This window comes from Erythranthe guttata, chromosome 3 (assembly GCF_056151865.1).
Source record: "Erythranthe guttata isolate IM_541 chromosome 3, IM_541, whole genome shotgun sequence".
Classification (NCBI taxonomy): domain Eukaryota; kingdom Viridiplantae; phylum Streptophyta; class Magnoliopsida; order Lamiales; family Phrymaceae; genus Erythranthe; species Erythranthe guttata.
Window position 1 is genome coordinate 18551790 of NC_142535.1, and position 19667 is coordinate 18571456.

The 19667-nt window shown below is 35.5% G+C and overlaps 4 protein-coding genes across 8 annotated transcripts; 1 reads left to right on the top strand and 3 right to left on the bottom strand.

Moving 5' to 3' along the window:
• Positions 1-11: 11 nt before the first annotated feature.
• On the bottom strand, positions 12-4893 carry LOC105974380 (U3 ribonucleoprotein (Utp) family protein). 2 transcript variants are annotated; one of them, XM_012999471.2, is made up of 11 exons: positions 4383-4893; positions 4159-4294; positions 2931-3400; positions 2603-2824; positions 2190-2516; positions 1730-2083; positions 1368-1445; positions 1177-1278; positions 702-1085; positions 454-585; positions 12-363 (listed from the first exon to the last, which is right to left on the bottom strand). In XM_012999471.2, the coding sequence occupies exons 1-11, from the start codon at positions 4710-4712 to the stop codon at positions 211-213; spliced, it is 2688 nt and encodes an 895-aa protein (XP_012854925.2). In that variant the 5' UTR covers positions 4713-4893; the 3' UTR covers positions 12-210. The 2 variants fall into 2 exon arrangements, with proteins under 2 accessions (XP_012854925.2, XP_012854924.2); XM_012999470.2 differs by having other exon boundaries at positions 702-1088.
• Positions 4894-5315: 422 nt separating this feature from the next.
• Positions 5316-8787, bottom strand: LOC105974445 (eukaryotic translation initiation factor 3 subunit I). Its single transcript, XM_012999550.2, has 8 exons — positions 8365-8787; positions 7547-7762; positions 6979-7106; positions 6736-6855; positions 6530-6619; positions 6056-6142; positions 5882-5961; positions 5316-5687 (listed from the first exon to the last, which is right to left on the bottom strand). The coding sequence occupies exons 1-8, from the start codon at positions 8546-8548 to the stop codon at positions 5612-5614; spliced, it is 981 nt and encodes a 326-aa protein (XP_012855004.1). The 5' UTR covers positions 8549-8787; the 3' UTR covers positions 5316-5611.
• A 535-nt stretch (positions 8788-9322) lies between these two features.
• Positions 9323-16266, bottom strand: LOC105974361 (ATP-dependent protease La (LON) domain protein). 4 transcript variants are annotated; one of them, XM_088815941.1, is made up of 8 exons: positions 15960-16265; positions 14932-15000; positions 14001-14120; positions 13853-13927; positions 10673-10807; positions 10034-10175; positions 9457-9656; positions 9323-9391 (listed from the first exon to the last, which is right to left on the bottom strand). In XM_088815941.1, exons 1-7 carry the CDS (start codon positions 16170-16172, stop codon positions 9496-9498), a joined length of 915 nt encoding a protein of 304 aa, XP_088672067.1. In that variant the 5' UTR covers positions 16173-16265; the 3' UTR covers positions 9323-9391; positions 9457-9495. The 4 variants fall into 4 exon arrangements, with proteins under 4 accessions (XP_088672067.1, XP_088672069.1, XP_012854900.2 ...); XM_088815943.1 differs by lacking the exon at positions 14932-15000 and having other exon boundaries at positions 15960-16266; XM_012999446.2 differs by having other exon boundaries at positions 9323-9656; positions 15960-16264.
• Positions 16267-17166: 900 nt separating this feature from the next.
• Positions 17167-19665, top strand: LOC105974468 (uncharacterized). The gene is made up of 5 exons (XM_012999574.2): positions 17167-17415; positions 17952-18151; positions 18707-18808; positions 19209-19260; positions 19356-19665. The coding sequence occupies exons 1-5, from the start codon at positions 17325-17327 to the stop codon at positions 19466-19468; spliced, it is 558 nt and encodes a 185-aa protein (XP_012855028.2). The 5' UTR covers positions 17167-17324; the 3' UTR covers positions 19469-19665.
• The last annotated feature ends 2 nt before the right edge of the window (positions 19666-19667 follow it).

Here is a 19667-nt window from a genome sequence, read left to right on the forward strand (position 1 = left end):
AGAGATAGACATTTGTTGCAGTAGAAGTCAAATCATGTCTGAAGAACGTCGAGAAAAAAAAAATTACAAATACAAATTCATTTCGGAAAAGGTGTGGTGTGGGAAAAATGAAAAAAAACATAAATTAATTTTAAAGGATGCACTCTTGTCACATAAATTATAAATATAGTCTACAAAATTTGTTGAAAAGAATTACACCACCTATTGCTTTTACACCTTAGCAGTGGTCTTTTTCATCGATCGACTTTTATCTTTACCATTTCGTTGTTTCTGAGCATCGCGCTTACGAGCTTCCACTCTCTCGCGGACACTCATATCCTCGTATTGAATTGGTTTGATGTTAAGACCAGCTCTCTTCACCACCTGTCCAAGAGAAAGAAAAATCATAAAATTCGATTAATTTACACGAAAATGGGAACCATGTAAATATTTGATTAATTTTCAGAAATGAACCTCTGGGCGGTTAAGAGCTCCAACAGCAGTTGCAGGATTGAATTCTGGTCCAATTGGCATACGGATACTTTGTTCGAAAACTTCCGTAGATGTAAAAGGATAAGGCAGTGTCTTTGTATGTAGTTTCTCAGCCTATAAGAACAAAAAAAGTATTGAAAAAGCAATACGAGGATGGACAAGAACGTAATTTTGCACAACACAAGATTTTATTTTCAATAATAGAAAAAAAAATAAAAAATTAGACTAACCTTTCGATCCAACTTCTCCGAAATGATGACATTATTGAGATGTGCATCCTTCCTCTTCTTTAAAGATTCCAACCTTTTATTCTTGGCAATTTCGTGTTCTTGCACCATCCAAGATGGTAAGCCTTTCTTTTTCTGTACGTTAGTCCATTGACCCCAGCCAGGAAGTAAGACAGGCTTTTCAGGTTCCGGGTTTTCCTCGTCTAAGACAGCTTCCTTATCTTTCTCAAACTCTTCCTCAACATCATCTCCAGCAAAAGCACGTTGAATAAGTTCCGCTTGAGATGGAAGCTCATAAGCAGCAGACTTAGGACCAGAAGATAATATTCCATCCACCATTTCACCACCACTATCTGAATCACTAGCGTCATCATCATCACCGCTTTCCTGCTAATAGTTTCGAGAAAAAAAGAAACATGAACACACATTTTCTAGACGGGATAACGGAGCATATGAATCATAAGTGAACAGAAAATACCTCGGTATTCTGATCGTGTTCCACTGTTTCTATAGTTACTCCAGACTGGAGAATACTGTTGCTGCTTCCATTCTTTTTATTAGTATCTGATGGCTGTCTCATCTATTTCATCATCCGTAATGTTTGTTAATATTTGAAGATAAGCTTCATCATGTGTGAGAAATAGTAACAAAATCCAAATAAAAACACACCTTTTTCCATGAATTTGAAGCCAAGAAAGCAACTTCATAAGTCGACTTGGGCTCAGGGTTTTCAGCATCTTCAAAGCTCTGAAAATCAGCAGATTCCAGCTTAAAATTACATTTAAGAAAACATGGAATAGGAAATGTATGGCTTTCACACAATGGTGCCATTTTTTTTCCATAGCAGACATAGAGAACACAATGATAAACTTAGCGATAAATAAATTATTTTTTCATATTTCTCTCTAGCACATGCCATGCAAACATTAATTCAAGAACTGTTTGAATTAAAAAAATACTAAAAATTGCTGATTAATAAGAATCTTTATTATTGGATTAAAAGGAAATAGAAGATGGGAAAAATTTATCACCTTAAACACGGAGTCTTGACTCATCCCAAACTCTTCTCGAAGCAAATTAGGGTCAACCTCCACCTCTCTAAGAGATTTATAATCCTGATTATGTTCAGTAACATCTTCTTCCTTGGCATCGAAATCATCTTCACTATCACTGTTCCCATAGTAGTTATCCGACTTTTGCTTCTTACTCGTTTCACTAACAATCTTTTTGGGAATACCAAAAGTCCTCCTACCACTCGAGGCACCCTTGTCAAAACTTCCTGACATGTTTTTATCTTCCAACTGTGTCAATGATGAGTCATACTCTTCAAGGGCACGCTTTGCTTCTTCATCAGCCTCCTCTTTTCTCTTTTTCAACCCACGCACCTGTGCAGAGCAAAAACAAGGAACCGCATTTGATTAGTTTCACCAACAGACAATTACATATATTTTAGATGGGCGAACAAATACGTGCAAAATGCGCCTGAATTACCATGAAAGGTAAGGAAAGCACTCCAGACTTCGGCAACTCTTCATCCCCTTGTAATACTTTCATTGTCTTCTCCTTGGCTTTTGTTAGCAATTTCGATGTCTTATCCTGGTCTGAACCGGCTGACATGTCATCACTGTCATCATCGTCACTGCTCTCATCACTGTCACTGCTCTCTTTCACAGAATTCATTTTTCTCGTCAAAGCAGCATGTTGATTAAGCTGTTCGTTAAAAGCTTCTCGGGTTGCGTCATCTTGGACTTGCAGACCACGTTGTAAGATTCGCTTTGCCCATTTAGAGCTGTTTTTGTGTTTTAAGGTCATTCGTTCCTGTAGTAAACAAATCAAATTACATCAAGAAAGATTCTTCAGAACCCAGATGAATCAGGAGTTAAATGAGATTAAAATCAAATTACCTCGGCCCTTTTGAACTCTTGCTTCATTGCTTGTTCCTTGGCAGCTTCAGGATCCATTTGAAATGCAGCTTCTGCCGCCTTTGTACGGTCTTTTTTTAGCAACCGATGGTAGGTTTTGGACTTGATCTTTTTAATTCGTTTTGCCTTCATCTCATGGGCAAAGAGAAAACTACGCATTTTCGCAAGCCGTTCCTGTCTATCCTTCATTTCTTCAACGGATATCTGTCAAACCATCAGAAAATAATTGTTGATTGCCCAAAACATTTTAGAAGAATATAATAACGAAAAACGAGGTGGATCGGGCCTAATATATGTAGGACTTGCATACCTTGTTCAGCTCAAGAAGCCTTGCGCCATCATTCTTATGAGCATCAACAACTTCATTTTGGTTGACAAAAGAAGCAATTTTTTTCTCGAAATCAGTTCTTGGTCTAAACCCAGAAGCAATTGCACCTATAGTTGAAAATCCTAAGTCCACGTCTTCATCAAAATATAAAGTAGATGCCTCCCTATTCCTCTTGACGACAGGTTCCCACTTGGTAATATCCTTTTTAGATTGTTCATAAGCAGCCTTTCGCTCGATTCTATCTTGATCCGTCTTGGGAAGTGGTGCATGAATAGACTTCTTGTCCATACGGTGCAAATTCTTCCTAAGTTTGCTGAACCCCGTCTTACCATGCAGTGGGTCCATAAGATCCTCAATACTAATCCGGCCATCACCATCAAGAATATCACCACTAGGATTGTATTCAGATTCTGGATATGCCTCAGATATTATGAAATCTTTCTTCTTTTTACCTGGGATTTTGGAGGCAGATTTGTAAGTTCTCAAAAACATGGTCTAAAGATCTAGTTGAGGATACAATAAACAATCCACAGAAAGACACAAAATTGCTAACCACTTGCAAAAAAAATGTTCCACACACACACACGAGAGAGAAAAGGGGGGGGGGGGGGGGTAGGGAGTGAGACAAGAAAACAATATCACCTAATAAGTCTGATTAAGGGTCAACATTTGGACATTATGACAATGAAATTTCACGTAATAGGACAAAATTTTGAGTGTTGGGGAGATCAAATTCGTTTCTGACCAGCAGATGGGAGTAATTACTTTCTCCACTTCTCTTCAAAAACTAAACATCTCTTTTTATTGTCCATTCACATTCCTTTCTAAATAGTCGCAACTATCGTTTTAATATGCAGAAATTTCTGCAGAACCTGCAACAAGGTTGTGTGCTAGCCACATGCTCGAGGATAAGTGACAAATAGCAAGCCAGACTATTTCTCTAAGTAAGACAAACTTTTCAGATAAGCTTCCACTAAGGCTGGTGTTTTTCTTGTTATACACCATCCAGCTCGGTTACTAAGATAACATGATTCTTTTCAAATCAATTTTCAGACTGAAGCATCAAGTAGACTTATTGGAGATACATATATGATGCTGTAAAGTCGAAATAACCAAGTTTGCTAATCCTAAAAAGTGAACACTAAACATGCATAATTTCACAATTATAAAGCCTCGATGCAATGCCAAGTAAAAGAAAGAAAAAGAGTACCTCCAAAAGCATCACTGGGGAGTCCAGTAATCTCTTCCAGCATCCTGGCATGCCTTCCCTCATCTTCGGTTTCATCTTCATCGTCTCCTTCGAGATTATCATCTTCGTCGTCTTCGTCGGATGTGACATTGACGTCCTACGAATCAAAGACAACAAAAATTCAATTGTAAGTGTACACCAGAGGCAAATTCATAATTGTGCAAATGTAAAAAAAATATAAAAACCTGAAAATTTTCAGGAAGCTCAAACTGATAGTTCTCAACAGGGTCAAAGCGCTTGTTCTTCATCGTTTCCTCTTCCGGAACATCTTCTTCGTATTCATAGAAATCGTTACGAACTCCATCATCAAAATCAACATGTTCATCATCTGAAGCGGATTCTCCCTCGCCACTGCGGCTAAATCGGTCGACCTCCCTCCGAATAGCGTTCGGGAGATGGGGCCCACGCCGAACTCTGTTCTCCTTGGATTCAATTTTTTTCTTGTTGCTCGTCTTCTTCTTCTTACGAGTTTCAGTTGCTCCGTTCCTCGATTTTCGCTTCTTATCAACCATCATTGTTTCCGATTACTCTCAGGTTCAATTTGAGCTGCCGGTGATTCCAATTGGAAAGGCGGCCGTGAAGGGAGAAGGCGGCGGACCGTCGCTCTCTCGGCGGGGAAAAGAGGAGGAAAAAGTGTAGGGGTAGGTTTCGATTTTAGAAAACTTTGCCAACCGATTTGACCCAATGAAATCGATTATTTATCATTGGGCTTTTTTAGTTAATATTAAATAGTATGGGCCGAAATAGATAAATACCCATAAGTTTTTTTATCTTTTATTTATTACAAATTAGCTATTGTTACTTATAATGATGGTGCTTCTTTTCTTTTTCCTCACAGGAAACTTTTCACTCAACTTTGGTTTTAAGCAGAATTGACATAGGTAGGTAAGTAGGTTCATAGTTATGAAAATATCGGCATATCATTTTCTTATGTGTATCTCGCGAGTTTAACTACTATGGGTAGGTTTAATACTTGAATTATAGTGTATACATAATATATGATTTGGTTTATTTACTTTGCATTACAACACCTTGATTATATCGAATGTATCTGCCTTACGGGGTCGATTTTAGCGTTGATCAGATTTTACGATTACAAAAAGAAAGAGGCAACCTAATTGAAAACAATTCGGCTCCACGAATATAGCCAGCGAAACGTCAAAATACTTGTGTTTACGCAAATATGTGAAGTACATAGGTTTCTTTCTGCTCGGAGTTTTTGATGGTCCATCATAAATTATACCTACCAACCGGAGTGCTAAATTCAGCCAAAAAAAGAAACTACGAAATCCAGATTGAGAATACAATAAATTTGGTAAGTAAAATCTAGTGCATTTTGGCTCCAACAGAAATATCATGACCCCAATCTTCGAAAATTTCGGAATTACTTAGCAACAAACTGAATGCGTCCTCCTTAAATCTTGATATTGAAGTAATCTTGATCAAAATGGTGCAGCCTCACATATCCATCTTCACCTCCGCTCGAGAAACTATAAAAATGGTGAGATTTGAGTTAAAAAGATTAGATTGAAACATGTAATATATACTATAAATGTTATTACAACGGAAGTTACAAATAAAAAAATGGTGGACCAAGCAAATTGAAAGAAAATGCAACTCCAGCTGAAATAAGGAAGTACGTGAACTTCAAAACCTAAGCAAATGGACAAGGAAAAATTCTAACCTTCTTCCATCGGGGTTAAATGCCAAGGCGTTTATGGGTCCGAAATGGCCTTTCACACCTCCTATTTCTTCTGTAAGGATCTATACACAAGGACAATCACAAAACATGATCAAATAGCAGCCTTAACTTTATTTATAATATCTTTGTTCTGAAATTATTTAGACGTAATTTTACCTTGTCGTAGAATTTTGCTTCAAACTTTCCAGCACGATGATCAGTGGTGGTAACAGATGATGCATCCTGACCACCTCCAAGAACCACCTATAAATGCAATGAAATCACAAAATCAACAACAAACGTCTATTAAGGAAATTTGTCATGATAAATGCCATATTCTTAACATTTACGAAGCGTTTTAGATAAAATACTAAAATCCGAGCAAATCATGTTACTCTATCTCCAAACATTGACAATATTCTGAAAAATCAGCAAATGCAGATACAAAAAAGCTAGATCAAACTACATATCCCCAATAACCGATCTCAGTTTCGTTACCTTGGTTAAGAGAGTAGAACAAATACAAAAAACAAACATACGTATATATATCTTAACTGGATGAGGTACAGAATATCGATACTCAATATCTGGTTATTGAGAATAAACCACTCGATAACCGTACATGCTACAATATTTTTTGGTGACACTTACATGATCAAGAAGTGGAGACATTGCAACTGCATTTACTGGACGTTCTGTCACGTAGGTCTTGATAAGTGTCAGTGTCCTTGAATCCCAGAGCTGATAAATGAGAACAAATTAGTCCATGCAAATTGATAGAAAAAACTATAAACCTCGATATCTATTAGGAGATACTATAATAAATTAAAAATTTTAAAAAAATAAAGGAAAACTACCTTGGCAGACTTATCCAATGAACCAGTGAGAAAATGTGAAACATCTGTGGCTTTTGAAAGTGATGTGATAGGTTTTTTGTGACCATCCTCCTTGTCAGACTCTTTCAATAATTTCCCAGTCTGTCATTTGAAAAATGACATTGAATTATTCAGCAAACAAAGAGGAATAAATGAGTTATAAGTTAATCTTTAATCATAAACCACATCACTGCAATTACAGCGAACTATAATGGAGGGACTAACCTCCGAATCCCAGACACGAATTATAGAATCTTCACCAGCACTTATGATTGTTTTGTTCAGAGGTCCCCAAACTGCTCTGTTGATTCTTCCCTGCGGTCCTTTAAGAACGAGAATTGATTCACCAGTCTCTGCAAAATAAATAAGCAAGACCAATGTTGTCATTGTCAATTTAAACATACATACTACAATAATTAACATTTAGATCTAAAATTCATTGGTTATACAAATTCTTCTTGCACATCCTACACACGGGAATAAGGCAACTACTTTTGGCACCTATCCTCACCATAGAATATCAACATCGTAAATTATCCAGAACCAGTTTCAATCGTCACTGCGCTCAAGCCTCAAATACATTTTGCTAGTTTTATCTCCTAGATTTTCATCTAGATAATACCCTAATCATGCATCACTGTACAAATCAATGATATTCTAAAAGAGTATTTTTAGTACCAACTAGACACTGCATGGCTGAACCAAAAATTCACTATTTCAAGTTCAACTTTTACGTAAACTGACGTTAATAATTCTGGCACAATTGTAAATAACATATAAATGAATAACTCACGGTCGTCCGGATCTGCAGCAACGGGTTTAATGTGGATAGCAGAAGACAATCCCATGAAAGGATCTGTTGTTATCACTACAAGCTTATCACCAACCGCAAAATCAACAGACCTAGCTGGTGAATCAAAATTAAATGTGAAAAGCGGGGTTCCTGTTTTGACATCCCATATCTTTGCAGTCTGATCTGCACTACCAGTTATAAGCGTTGAGGAATCCCCTGTAAGAAACAAAAATGATCCATCAATTGATTTGAAAGGCATCAACAAATTCATACACTGGAAAAATTCAATAAAAGCAACCTTTTATCGCATGTTGATGCATACACAAAGGAGAAGTATCAGAATATATGTTTGCATTGTATACAAATCTGGCAACTAAATAGCTAATCCGACAACAGAATAAAAGGGGGGAAATAACAATTTCCACAAAAAATAGCTCTCGTTTATCCAAATCTTGTTTAGATAAACCCGACTAAGATCTTCCCTCTCCGTTCATTCTATTTGACAGAAAGCAGAAAACAATATCAAGTGTAGAACTAGCATTATTTTCCACATGTATTCGCTGACAATCGAACGAGCTTATTCAAATCAAATAGGTGCCACACAATTAACATATGCAAACCAAAATTCTTAACCTAATTGCAAATCCAGATAACTGCTCACAATCAAATAAGCCCAGTCGAATGTAATTTCACAGAGAACCAACCGAATTTGTACGCAACCCGACCTTCTGTCTCTCAGATTCTCCAAATAATCATAAATTGCGAAACAAAATAAAACAAAGACATAAATAAACAAGAGATAGAGAAGGCGAAATTACTGGAAATGTCGCAGGACCAAACAGCGCCGTTATGGCCACGGTAGGTGCCGAGGCGCTCGCCATTGTCGGCGAACCAGACGGTGGGATTGTGGTCCTTAGCGCAGGAGAAAAGCAGATCTCCATCTCTATTGTACTTGAGAAAGGTGAGGGGCCTCTCGTGCCCTTTCATCAAAATCGGCCTCATTTTTTATAGGAATTGGAAAGAGAAAATTATCTGGCAGCACAAAGAGCAGTTCACCGGCGGCAGCGCAGGGCAAATTCTGTGAGAATAGATACGGCCGACCGTAGCTCTCTCGGCGGATGGGAGTATGAATAGTGTAGGGCTCGGTTTCGCGTTATAAAACCCTAAATCGAAGTTTTATATTTTGTTTGGGAGAACAGGTTTTTCAAGGTAAAATTGATGACGTGGACTCGTGGTAGTCCAGGTTGTAGTAAAAAAACAATTCATATTTTTAGCAGTAAATTTTATTTTTTTTTTAAATAATAAAAGTATTGTAGTTGATGAATAAAATTCTATATAATACCTATATAATATATAAAAACCTTTTGACTTGCAGTGATTTCGAAACAAACGGATACAAATACAACGTTTGTTGATGTCCGAAAACGTTGTCGAACACATTTTTTTCAAAAGTGTTTGTCGGAATACGTCTTTAGAAAACGTTGCTTGGTGAAGGAAAAAAATGAAAAACGTTTTGAGAAAAATAAATAATAGTGCAACGTGTTCGTTTTTGCACACGGTTTTATGACCAATAACATTTTTTAAGTGGAAATAAAGCATAATTGTAATTCTAATATAAAGTGAAGGTCATTCCAGACATTTCAGGCAGGTAGAGAGCTAACTGTGTAAACGAAACTTAAAAAGGGGAAGTGCTATAGTACATGAGACCGAACCATATATAAAACTATCCAGATGGATCTACCAGCTAAAACCCCCAAATAAATCACCACGGGTGTATTTCTTTTAAAATCGGTGTTAAACACTAATACGTATTACCAGAGTTACATTACAAGGGACAATTTAATCCTGTCCAATTCCATCAATCGTATCAACATTCCCAAACGATTCTTTGAGTTCGCCTATATCAACACGCGCTTTATGCATTTATCTAATATACAACTTTACAATGCTTAACGCTTGTCTAGAGATTGGATAGCAAGCTTGGCTGCTGACATGGAGATATTGTGTTTAGTTAGTTCAATAGATTTATCCAGTCTTTCTATTGTATCTCTTATATCCATTGCAGCCAGTTTTTCTCTCTGCAACTTAGCCAGTTCCGATAGAGTTGCACCTGCGCCATGAGAGAGAGAGAGTCAAAACCATGCATCAACTTATGTAGTATTTGTCAATAAAGATGCATCCGTCTCGAAAAATAAAACACAAATCAATACATAACCAGAAGAAGATTTGTACATGCAGTTTTGTCAGATTTCGAATATTGGTTCTCATTTTCTATTGAAATATTTTCTACAATAAACATGTCGCATCTTGATTTTGTGTCGTAGATGATGTTGCACATAACACACACAACCAAGAACTAAGATTTTGTTGACCAATTAAGGATTCGATATTACAACGGAGAAGGCTGTGTCAGATATAGTAAGATGCATGTTCTAGTAATTGATTGAACAATAGCAGTAAACTTGTTTAAATGTAGTGATATTTTACCTGAGATAGGTTGAAGTGCTACGAAAGAAACACGCTCAGCGACAGGTGGAATGAAATCTGTGATGCTATCCAATGGTAATTGCTTTTCAGCCCAATTAAGAGAACTTACGGTTTGCGTTTGCAATGGTGCTTCCCCTGGGGCCTGTAAAATTGTTCAAATTTAATCAAGAAATCATCACAACCAGTTAATGAAACAGCATCTCTTCGACCGAGAAAGTGAAAAATGCCTTTCTCCATCAATCTAGGATTTTTATACATATCAAAGTTTAGGAGAGGAATTTAGAAACTGAAGGCAGCACCAGAAGATAGAAATTTCAGAATCGTAACAATTAAATGGATCGAAATGTAATATGCTAATATGATAATAAAGTATTCCACATGTTAAATCAACTATTTGCAGTATAAAATTGAAATCCCGCATATTTTATCGTTGGTCATAAAAATACTCTTCCTTGTAAAGCACATTAGCTTTCGGGGAAGTAATTGTTCACCAGATCAATAGTCTTCAGGTAATTGCTCAATCCAAGTACAACATTGTACAAACTCAGTCACCAGAAAGAATTGTACAGAATCAGTCACACGAACACGCATGCACACAACTCGCCTCTTCAGAGAGAGAGAGAGAGAGAGAGAAATAACCTTCAACTTTATCTCCAAGGTAGTCAAACTATGAAGAGCTTGTTTCAATTCCGAAATTTTTGAGCTTATTTCTGTCATTTTGTGCAAAACATTGTCTTGCAGAGGTGCAACTTCGCCTGTGAGATAAGGTTGTCCCTGCGAAGTTTATAAGCAACCGATAGGAATTAACATGGAAAGCTGCAAGATAACAAATTTATATTTATATCATTTATAGTAAACAGGTATCAGCTTACGGAAAATTGTTGGAGATATAAATATTAAATGATTCACCTCACAAATAGCTTAAGCTTTTAGATGAGGTAGTCATTCAACACAAGGCTTTATTGTATAAGCTTGTTCGATACAAATTCCTAGATATGTGTAAAGCTAGATCCAGCTTCAGAACATGGAGAGTGAAACATTACTATAATAACAACAATAGTAATGTGGAACATCAACCCACAGCCCCTGATATGAATAAGATCAATTCCTGGTTAGGTAACTATCGGCATTCCATTATTTACCTATTAAGAGCCAAATCAGCGTAAATAGATTTTTGCACACAATAACTCAATTTTTCAAACAGAATCAAACTTCTTCAGATCATACACATTTTAACTTCCCATTCTCCATTGCATTTGTTCTGAGTGAGAAAACACAAGCGGGATTAAGTGATTACGAATGCAACTTCAGATTATGTGTAGTTCCAGCTGAAGATGTCAGGTTGAAAAGCTCTGATCATAGTATTCCAATGACTGTTACAAAGACAGTTTTTTCATGTATAATCTTGCTCCAGGTCCACAGATCAGATCCCAGAATTCTTATTCGTCTTAGTAACTTCATCTCAACCGATTCACTGAACTCTTTTCTCAGGATGAGAGTATATGACGGTATATCAAATTACATAGTCATTGAAGTTATTTATCGATGAAAATGATGCACCAACACTTCCTAACGACTTACTTTCTCGTTCAAGTAACTAGAATAATAATAATAATAATATTATCAAGTTTGCACTGAAGATTTTTGTTCGAGTAACAATGTTCCGTAAACAAGTAAATAACGCCATCCAAGTAGCACTACAAGATATTACACCGGCGATATATGTTCCTATAAGTGACAATTTAGACTAAATATGGAAAGAATAGTTAATATACGTAATTATATGATAACCAAGTAATAGAGATCTAAACCTGTTTCGGAATCATTTATCAAAAGTTACTACAATGCATGTTTCCATTTAGAAAAGGTAAGTGATGTGAGATAAAATGTTATGGAATTCATTAGCAAAATCTAGAATACTACTATCTTCTCAATTTATGCTTCACCATATATATATACTATCAGAGATACTATAGTTGGATAAGCATATAGGATAACATAATAAAAAATTAACAATATCAAATAATTTGTTCAGAAATAAAAAAACAATATCTAATAATGTATTTCTTGGTATGGTTAAACTATGAAGTTTTAGAACATTTCATCAAAGTTATAACTTAAAGCGTGTCCTGACCAACCTGATGAATATAACTTTGTGAAGTGCATATAGTTGTCTTCTCTCTCCATTGCGTGATTTTAAATGGAGTTCTTCAGAAAAGTTTGCACAAATGATCCACTTAATAGCAAACGCTAGTGAACATTAATCTTTAAGATAATATCCAAGAAAATCAAAATAGTGCACAAAGAAAAATGAGTATTACGATGTATTAACTGCAGACCTTAGAATTGCATCTCTAAAAAATCTTCAAGGAGAATTTAAGTAAAGACGGCTTAATTTCAGATAGAATTCCAAAAGTAATCCTTAAAGGGGCTGCTTTCCTTTTCCATGCTGAGGTTCGATATTTGTCTCTTTTGCACCTACGACCCTGTTAGAGCTAGAAGGCTCAATATCGGCAATCCTACGATCAATCATCCCAATCTTCCTCTCCAACAAGCGAAGCATCTCATGCAATTCTTTAGAATTGCTCACATCCGCCTCTCCTTTAGTCAGACACTCGACTAAAAGTAGTTCTTTTTCTAGAGACTGAACTTTCACTGTCTCTTTACCCAAATTTTTGGATAACCTAGACAAGTTTTGCCTAAGGAATCCGGCCTGGTCAGTCATATTGTTTGTTTGGGAAGAAGAGGGTAAATTTATGAACTTTTGAATTACTTCAGATGCCTCATGTGCGGAAGGCCAAACTTCAGACTGTGTCCCCTCTCCATTCATAATAATGCCACAAACTTCAACGTTGCATAGGGTTTTCAATTCATTCAGTTTTTTAAATAAACCTGTCTTTCTTTTCTTAAATGTCTCACGTCGTGTACGTTCATCGGCGATTAACTCATACCTTATCTTTGAACGAACCATGGTAAAAATTCTTTTAAAGCTACAAAACGGAATAAAGAAATTCAAGTTTGTCATACCAAAAAATGGGAAGTAAAGGCCAAGCAAAAATTGAATATGCATTGCATTGTACTATATGCAAAGACCTATGTTTATGTACACATACGTGTATATATGCTTCATAAGATTGAGTACTATAATTCTTAACCAGCTTTTAGCACCCCAGAGCTGATTGTATTAACTATGTATTATATCCAATGAACTCAACTCTTGCCCAGTCACGCCTAAATTATGGAATTACAAATTCCTAGATCTCAACAAAAAAACTGCTATGGAAATATTAGAATTTTGACAAAATGATACATTAATAGCGTGAAAGGTTCGTTTTACTCTTATTTATCTTTTTAAGTCATTGCTTTATCAAATGGTGCTCCACCAAATAATTTGACAAGCTTATCCCTCAAAACTTTCACATACAATTTTTTTGTGTATTTTGGTTATCTCTCCAACAAGTATGTTTCCCTTTCTGTATAAAGCAAAGGGCCTATAAGTCCAGAAATTGGTCAAATTATATCGCTTCATCTAGATACAATATAGAGATTTGCCCCTTTCCACTACCCAAGCTTCTATGTATGCATTTATGCAGCGCTATTTGTTACTAACATGACACTAATAAATGATGCATCACTAGCACATGCTCAAAGGGTGTTCATCATATCTCCAATAAAAAATGCACATAATCCTTCGCTTTTTGGTTCACAATCATTAAAGTACAATGCAAAGGCCCGTAATATTGGTAAAGGAAATATGTAAGAAGTTATGTAACAGCTAACAGTATGTATCAAAGGACTCCAAATTGAAAGATGACTTGCCTGTTTTAATTCCAATATTTTTACTCGACCTACACCCCTTATCTCGACTAACGCTCCAATGTCTAGACGTTCAACCTGCAAAATAAGATGCATAATATGGTAAACTCGTATCTTGATACAAACAAAAATGACAAGCACGGACACTCACTTTCTCTATTATGACCAAGCAACCAAACCTAGCAGCAAATGATGCTTCTCCTGATGAACTAGTAATCCCAATTGGATCTAACACAAAATGTACAAAGAGCTTGTTCTTCTGAAACAAAGACTGCATCAAGAAAATAGAGAGAGAGGTTACATCAACTCTACCTGCTAAAGAGATAGAGAAAAATTATGCCTTATTCGATTAAAAAAGATAAGTCAAATCATTTCAAGGGTCGGCTTCATCCGGGACCATATTCAAAATATTTACAAAGTGCTATGGATTTTTCATACAGTGTTCAAAACAATTAATGTGTCATCAATTTAACCAAACAATTATCTGATAAAAATAAACAAACGCCGCGACACAAATAAATTAACCAATCATAGAAAATAGGAAAGATAACCAATGTTGGACCCTGTTTGACTCCAAAGCCCAAAATCTCGTTTTAAAACATAGATGTACACAGTAACCCCAAGACCTTTGTCTATCCAAGAATTCCCAATAGCCAGAAGAACCTAATATATCCAATAGTTATGCTACGGTTAGTTGGGGGAAAAGATGATACGAGTTTTTAAGTTGGTGTTTCAGCAGAAGTCAACAGAGACTTTGCACAAACAGAGAAAATAAAAGCTTTAAGACCTTCAGTGAAAGCAATTGGCTCTCAAAGTATGTAAATCAAGTTTTCTAAATCATGAAAAATTAACTATTAAATATTATATTTTCCAAAAAATTAACTGCATTGGACTCTACTATTGCAAAGTAGGTATAACAGAATATTATCATTATTCAATTGTCCAATGAGCCAGGTGAAGAAACCATGCAATTGATACCTCCTTCTTTGGGGTACTGCCACGAAAAATGTGGTTAAACAGAACAAACAAAGCCCCCAAAAAATACGTTGCTGTTCATATAGCATGTTAGATAGTTTATATACCTCCTCCAGCAGAGCTATATACCTTGCTTCATAGAGATGAAGAGTTTTACCCTCTGATGGAACAAGTACCTAACCAAGAAAATATATATAAAAAGAAATAAAAAAACATGTCAGATCAACAACCATACAATGAGTATAACCAATAGTCCAATATACGTAGGAAAAAATACATATGGTTTTTCATTCCAGATGATGACACACAGCAAACACATGCTATATCATGGATTTGGTTTTATACGCTTCTGTACCCAGCCTTATGTTCAATAATATAAATATAACTACTCTTTTAATCATTCAAAGCAGTTCTTTCTGTCTTTTTTTTTTGGTGCATCACGGCTTGTCATTATATATGTCTTAATGCTGCAGTAAACAGCCACAGCTGGAAATACATCAGATGCATTGCAACACACATGTGCTCAAACATTTTTTTTCTTTGTTAAACACAGAAGATAGATCATATAAAATCAACCAAACAGTCAAAGGAGGTTTTAATCCCTTGGGTTTAGTCTTCCACTTATTTTCATCCAACACACCCCAAATTGACAAAGCTATCGTCACATTTATAATTAAGCACACAAACACACACACACACAATTCTTATATACACCACCAGCATGTGATGTGCATCTTCCAATGAATGCACTTATTTCCATCCAATACACCCCAAATTAAAATAGCTATCGTCACATTTACAATTAAGCGCACGCGCACACACACACACACACAATTCTTATATACAACACCAGCATGTGATGTGCATCTTCCAATGAATGCATGTATATAGGCAAAACATATCTGCACATCTACATATACGCCCATACACATTTAACATTTGGTAACACAGAAAAAAAAAATTAGTAGGTTTCGCACAAACCAACTTAGATTCAATTTATAGTCCATCCTAAGTGCACAAAACAACCAAAATTAACGCAAAATTCATCAAAACTTTTCAGACTTTTAAATAAAAACACATAAAACACGAATCGAAACTGAAAAAACAAAAAAAAATAAAAAAAATTAATCGTCACCTGATCAATGGGGAAGGGGAGAAGCGGCAGGACCAAAGAAGAAGCCTGAACCTGAAAACCGCGTCTTCGATGTGAGAATTTGAGGCGAGGGGAAGTGAGAAACGGAAATGGAAACGGAGAAAAAGAGGATTGGGGATTACTAGTAATATATAGTGGCGTGATTAAAGATGGTGAATTGAATGCGAGTGGTTTGGTGGGGATTATGGTAATCATAATTGCTGTACCAATAATCTGCGCTGGGTTTCTTGCCTTCGTGTGGTATGAACATAATCACACTGGATGGTGAGCTGAGGTTGAAATTAAATACAATTTAACCTTTTCAATTCTCAAAATGTAAATTTTCCGTTTTGGTCCTCCAGATGTCTGAATATTTTGAAATAATCATTTTTTCTTTTTTTGTTTTCTTTTTAACATCCAATTATAGGAAGAATTACACGATTGGTCCCTCATGTTTGGCCGGATTCCATTTTTGGTCCCCATTGTTCCAAAGTGACCAAAGTTCACCTCCTAAGTTTAATTTTATACACTTTCGGTCTCCACCGTTACATGTCCGTTAGTAGGTAACAGAAAACACTATTTTGCGGTCCAAATTAAAATTTAAAATTTTTTTAGGGGCTAGAAAATAATTATAAATTTAAAATATACTACTTATAATTATTTTTTTAATAATATTAAGTATAAATGATTTTTTTTAGTTAATTTCTTTTTTTATTATTAAAAAATAAGTTATGATTAGTATAGTTAAAATATTTTTTTAGTTAATTTATTATTTTATTATTAAAATTTTAATTATAATTAGAATAATTGTAATAATATTAAGTATAATAAAAAATAATTTGTTTAATTGATAATAAATAATTAAATTTATAATAATTATTGACCATTATAAGCACTTTGTGTGTACCACTACCTTTAAGACTATACTAATTAATTATTTTGTAACAGTTTACTTGATCTTAATCTTACTTTATTATAATAGTTTACTTGATCTTTTATAATAAATTAATAATAGTTTATTTAGGTGTTGGGCAAATGCACCATATAAGTATATAAACATATGAACTAGGGTGAATTTGTCATTTTCGTATTTTAAGGACGTTAACTGATAATTCACTCGTCTAATGGGGTCAAAATGGGGAAGAAAAACTTCAGTATTGGTTGAGTATTTATCCTAAACGAGCCCTGAATTTTCTCAAATTTACAACCTGAAGCCCCACAAATTATTTATCTTCACATATTATGACCAGTTCCTAAATCAAAACTGCAGCAGTTTAAAGCCCACCTAGTCGTGAGAGAGAGAGAGAGGAGAGAGAGAGAGAGAGAGAGAGAGAGAGAGAGAGAATTTGCGATTTGAAGAGAGAGAAAATGGACGGGCCGCCGGAAAATGACGTATGTTCCATATGCCACGCGCCGTTCCACATTCCTTTGCAAGCCAATTGCAGCCATTGGTTCTGCGGTAGCGTCCTTATTTTGACTCTAAGATCATACGCCATACTTACTTGGATTCGTCGATTGTGTAACGATAAACTGAAATCAGGGTTTGTTTCTGCAAATAAACATATTATACAGGATATGAGATTGTTGATGATTGGTTTATCTGTATAGCTAGAGAAATATGGAAATTATTTGCTGTAGTCATTCGATTGCTAGGACTTCTTCACTTGTTAAAACCTTAATTAACTTCCGTGATTGAAATTATTAAGCAATTAAGTGTGATTTTTTAAATAATTAGTGGTATACTCATGTTAAGACATTACACCATTCATTTTGCTGCAGGAATTGGATGATTAGTGTAGGTGTTTGTTTGCATAATAGGATTAGGGCATAGGGAGGGATAGGTTTAGAGAAGACTATTTTGAAAAACTCTGTGTTTACTATGTATAGAACCTGTAGTCCCGCAATCTGAGATAGATCACATAACATCGATTAGGTAATTGTTTCTTACAACTTTGTAGTTCAGCTTTGTAATACTTTTGATGCTGTTTATATCAGGTAGTTGTTTCTTACTACTCTGGGACCACGGAGCTGCACTTCACCCGTGTAAATGTCCACTATGCAGACGTGAGATAACCTTGTTGGTTCCCAGCGAGGCTTCATCAAGGCAGTACCATGTGGCTGATGTTGCTGAGGTTTTACAGAGGATTGAAAGATACAACCGTCTCTATGGAGAACATTCAAATGGTATCACGCAGGTACAATACTTATTTTTAGTGGTGTCAACGAATGGAGTTGAGCCGAACACGTGATTGTTCAAAGCTTGTTTGAAATTTCATCTAGCTTTAAAAGTTATGTTTGAACTAGGTTTTCTTTTCATTTTTTGTCAAGCATTTGCTCTTAGTTTGATATGCATTCGAGTTGAGATGTTCGAGTAGCTTGATCGTTTTACATATTTTTCTTCACATTTTTTTCTAATCAAGTTTGAGCTCGAGTCGAATTTGATAGATTATCGAATGAAAATATGTGTTCAAGATTGGTTCGTTTTAACAATCATTCTTGAATTGAGTACTGAGTAGTTTGGTTTGATTTTTAAGCCCTAGTTATACTGTCCATTATCTATGTTGTAGAGCGAGATGTTTGCTGATTAGTGGCATATCTTTACCCACTCTGGTATTGCGGTGGATTTTAATGGTTCACTTTATGTACTCGTCGTGGTTATTTTCTGATTAACACCCGTACATAATAATCACTAGGCTTGTATTTAGCATCTTTTTATTCTTGTATTAAAGATGATCTCGCTTTTTTGGCAGAGAATGCGAGACCTTCCCTTTCTTCTCAGGAGATTGTTACGAGATATGATGGACCCTCAAAGATCCATTCCTTTTGTTATCAGGGCACGGGTTTATTTGGCAGTTAAGTTGTCACTCCCTTACATACAATTTTGCTCGATATGAAATCCATTACAGTATTACATTCTTGGTTATCTGCAATTATCTTGAATCAAGTATTTAAGTTGGTAGTATGATATGTATATTTGATTGGATACTTCTATTCTCACTGGATAAATGGTTCTTTGGAAAATGACATGGTTCTCTAATTGTCATGTTCCACACAAATCTGTGATTATTCATTGTTAAGTCTACCATTCGGAATGTTTTAATACTTTTACGTATATAAGATGTTCATTATTTATTTAACCGTATATTATGTGTACGAATCAAGTGGTTTTATCGTGGATAGTTGATGCTGGAGTATATACACTTGTTTCCTTGTTCGCATGGGGTTCTAAGTTTCCGTTTCTTTAATGTGCAGATGATTGTCAGTTTTATATATGTCATTAGTCCTGTTGACATCATACCCGAAGGTACTGTTGTACTATATGATTCCTTCTTTTTCTTAATTGTTCGGCGTTTGTGTATTTGACTTAAAAAGTTTTTGCCATAATTTTTTCTTTCACAGGGCTACTAGGTGTTTTTGGTCTACTTGATGATCTGATTATTGTATTGATATGCTTCCTACATGTTGCTGCCCTTTATCGAGCTGTTCTCCTTACTCGCCATGGAGGTAGTTAAAACAAGTAAAAACATCTGCTGTCGAAAGTTATACTGGATTAGGGCATTTTTGCAACGACCGTAACTGCAAAAAAGATAGGCCCGTTCAGAATCTATCTTTTATTCATTTTTCCTGGCTTGATTTTTTTTTTTTCGTTCACTTTCGTTGGAAACATGTAAACAGTATATACGTATACAAGGTGTTATTCGGTTGCTAATC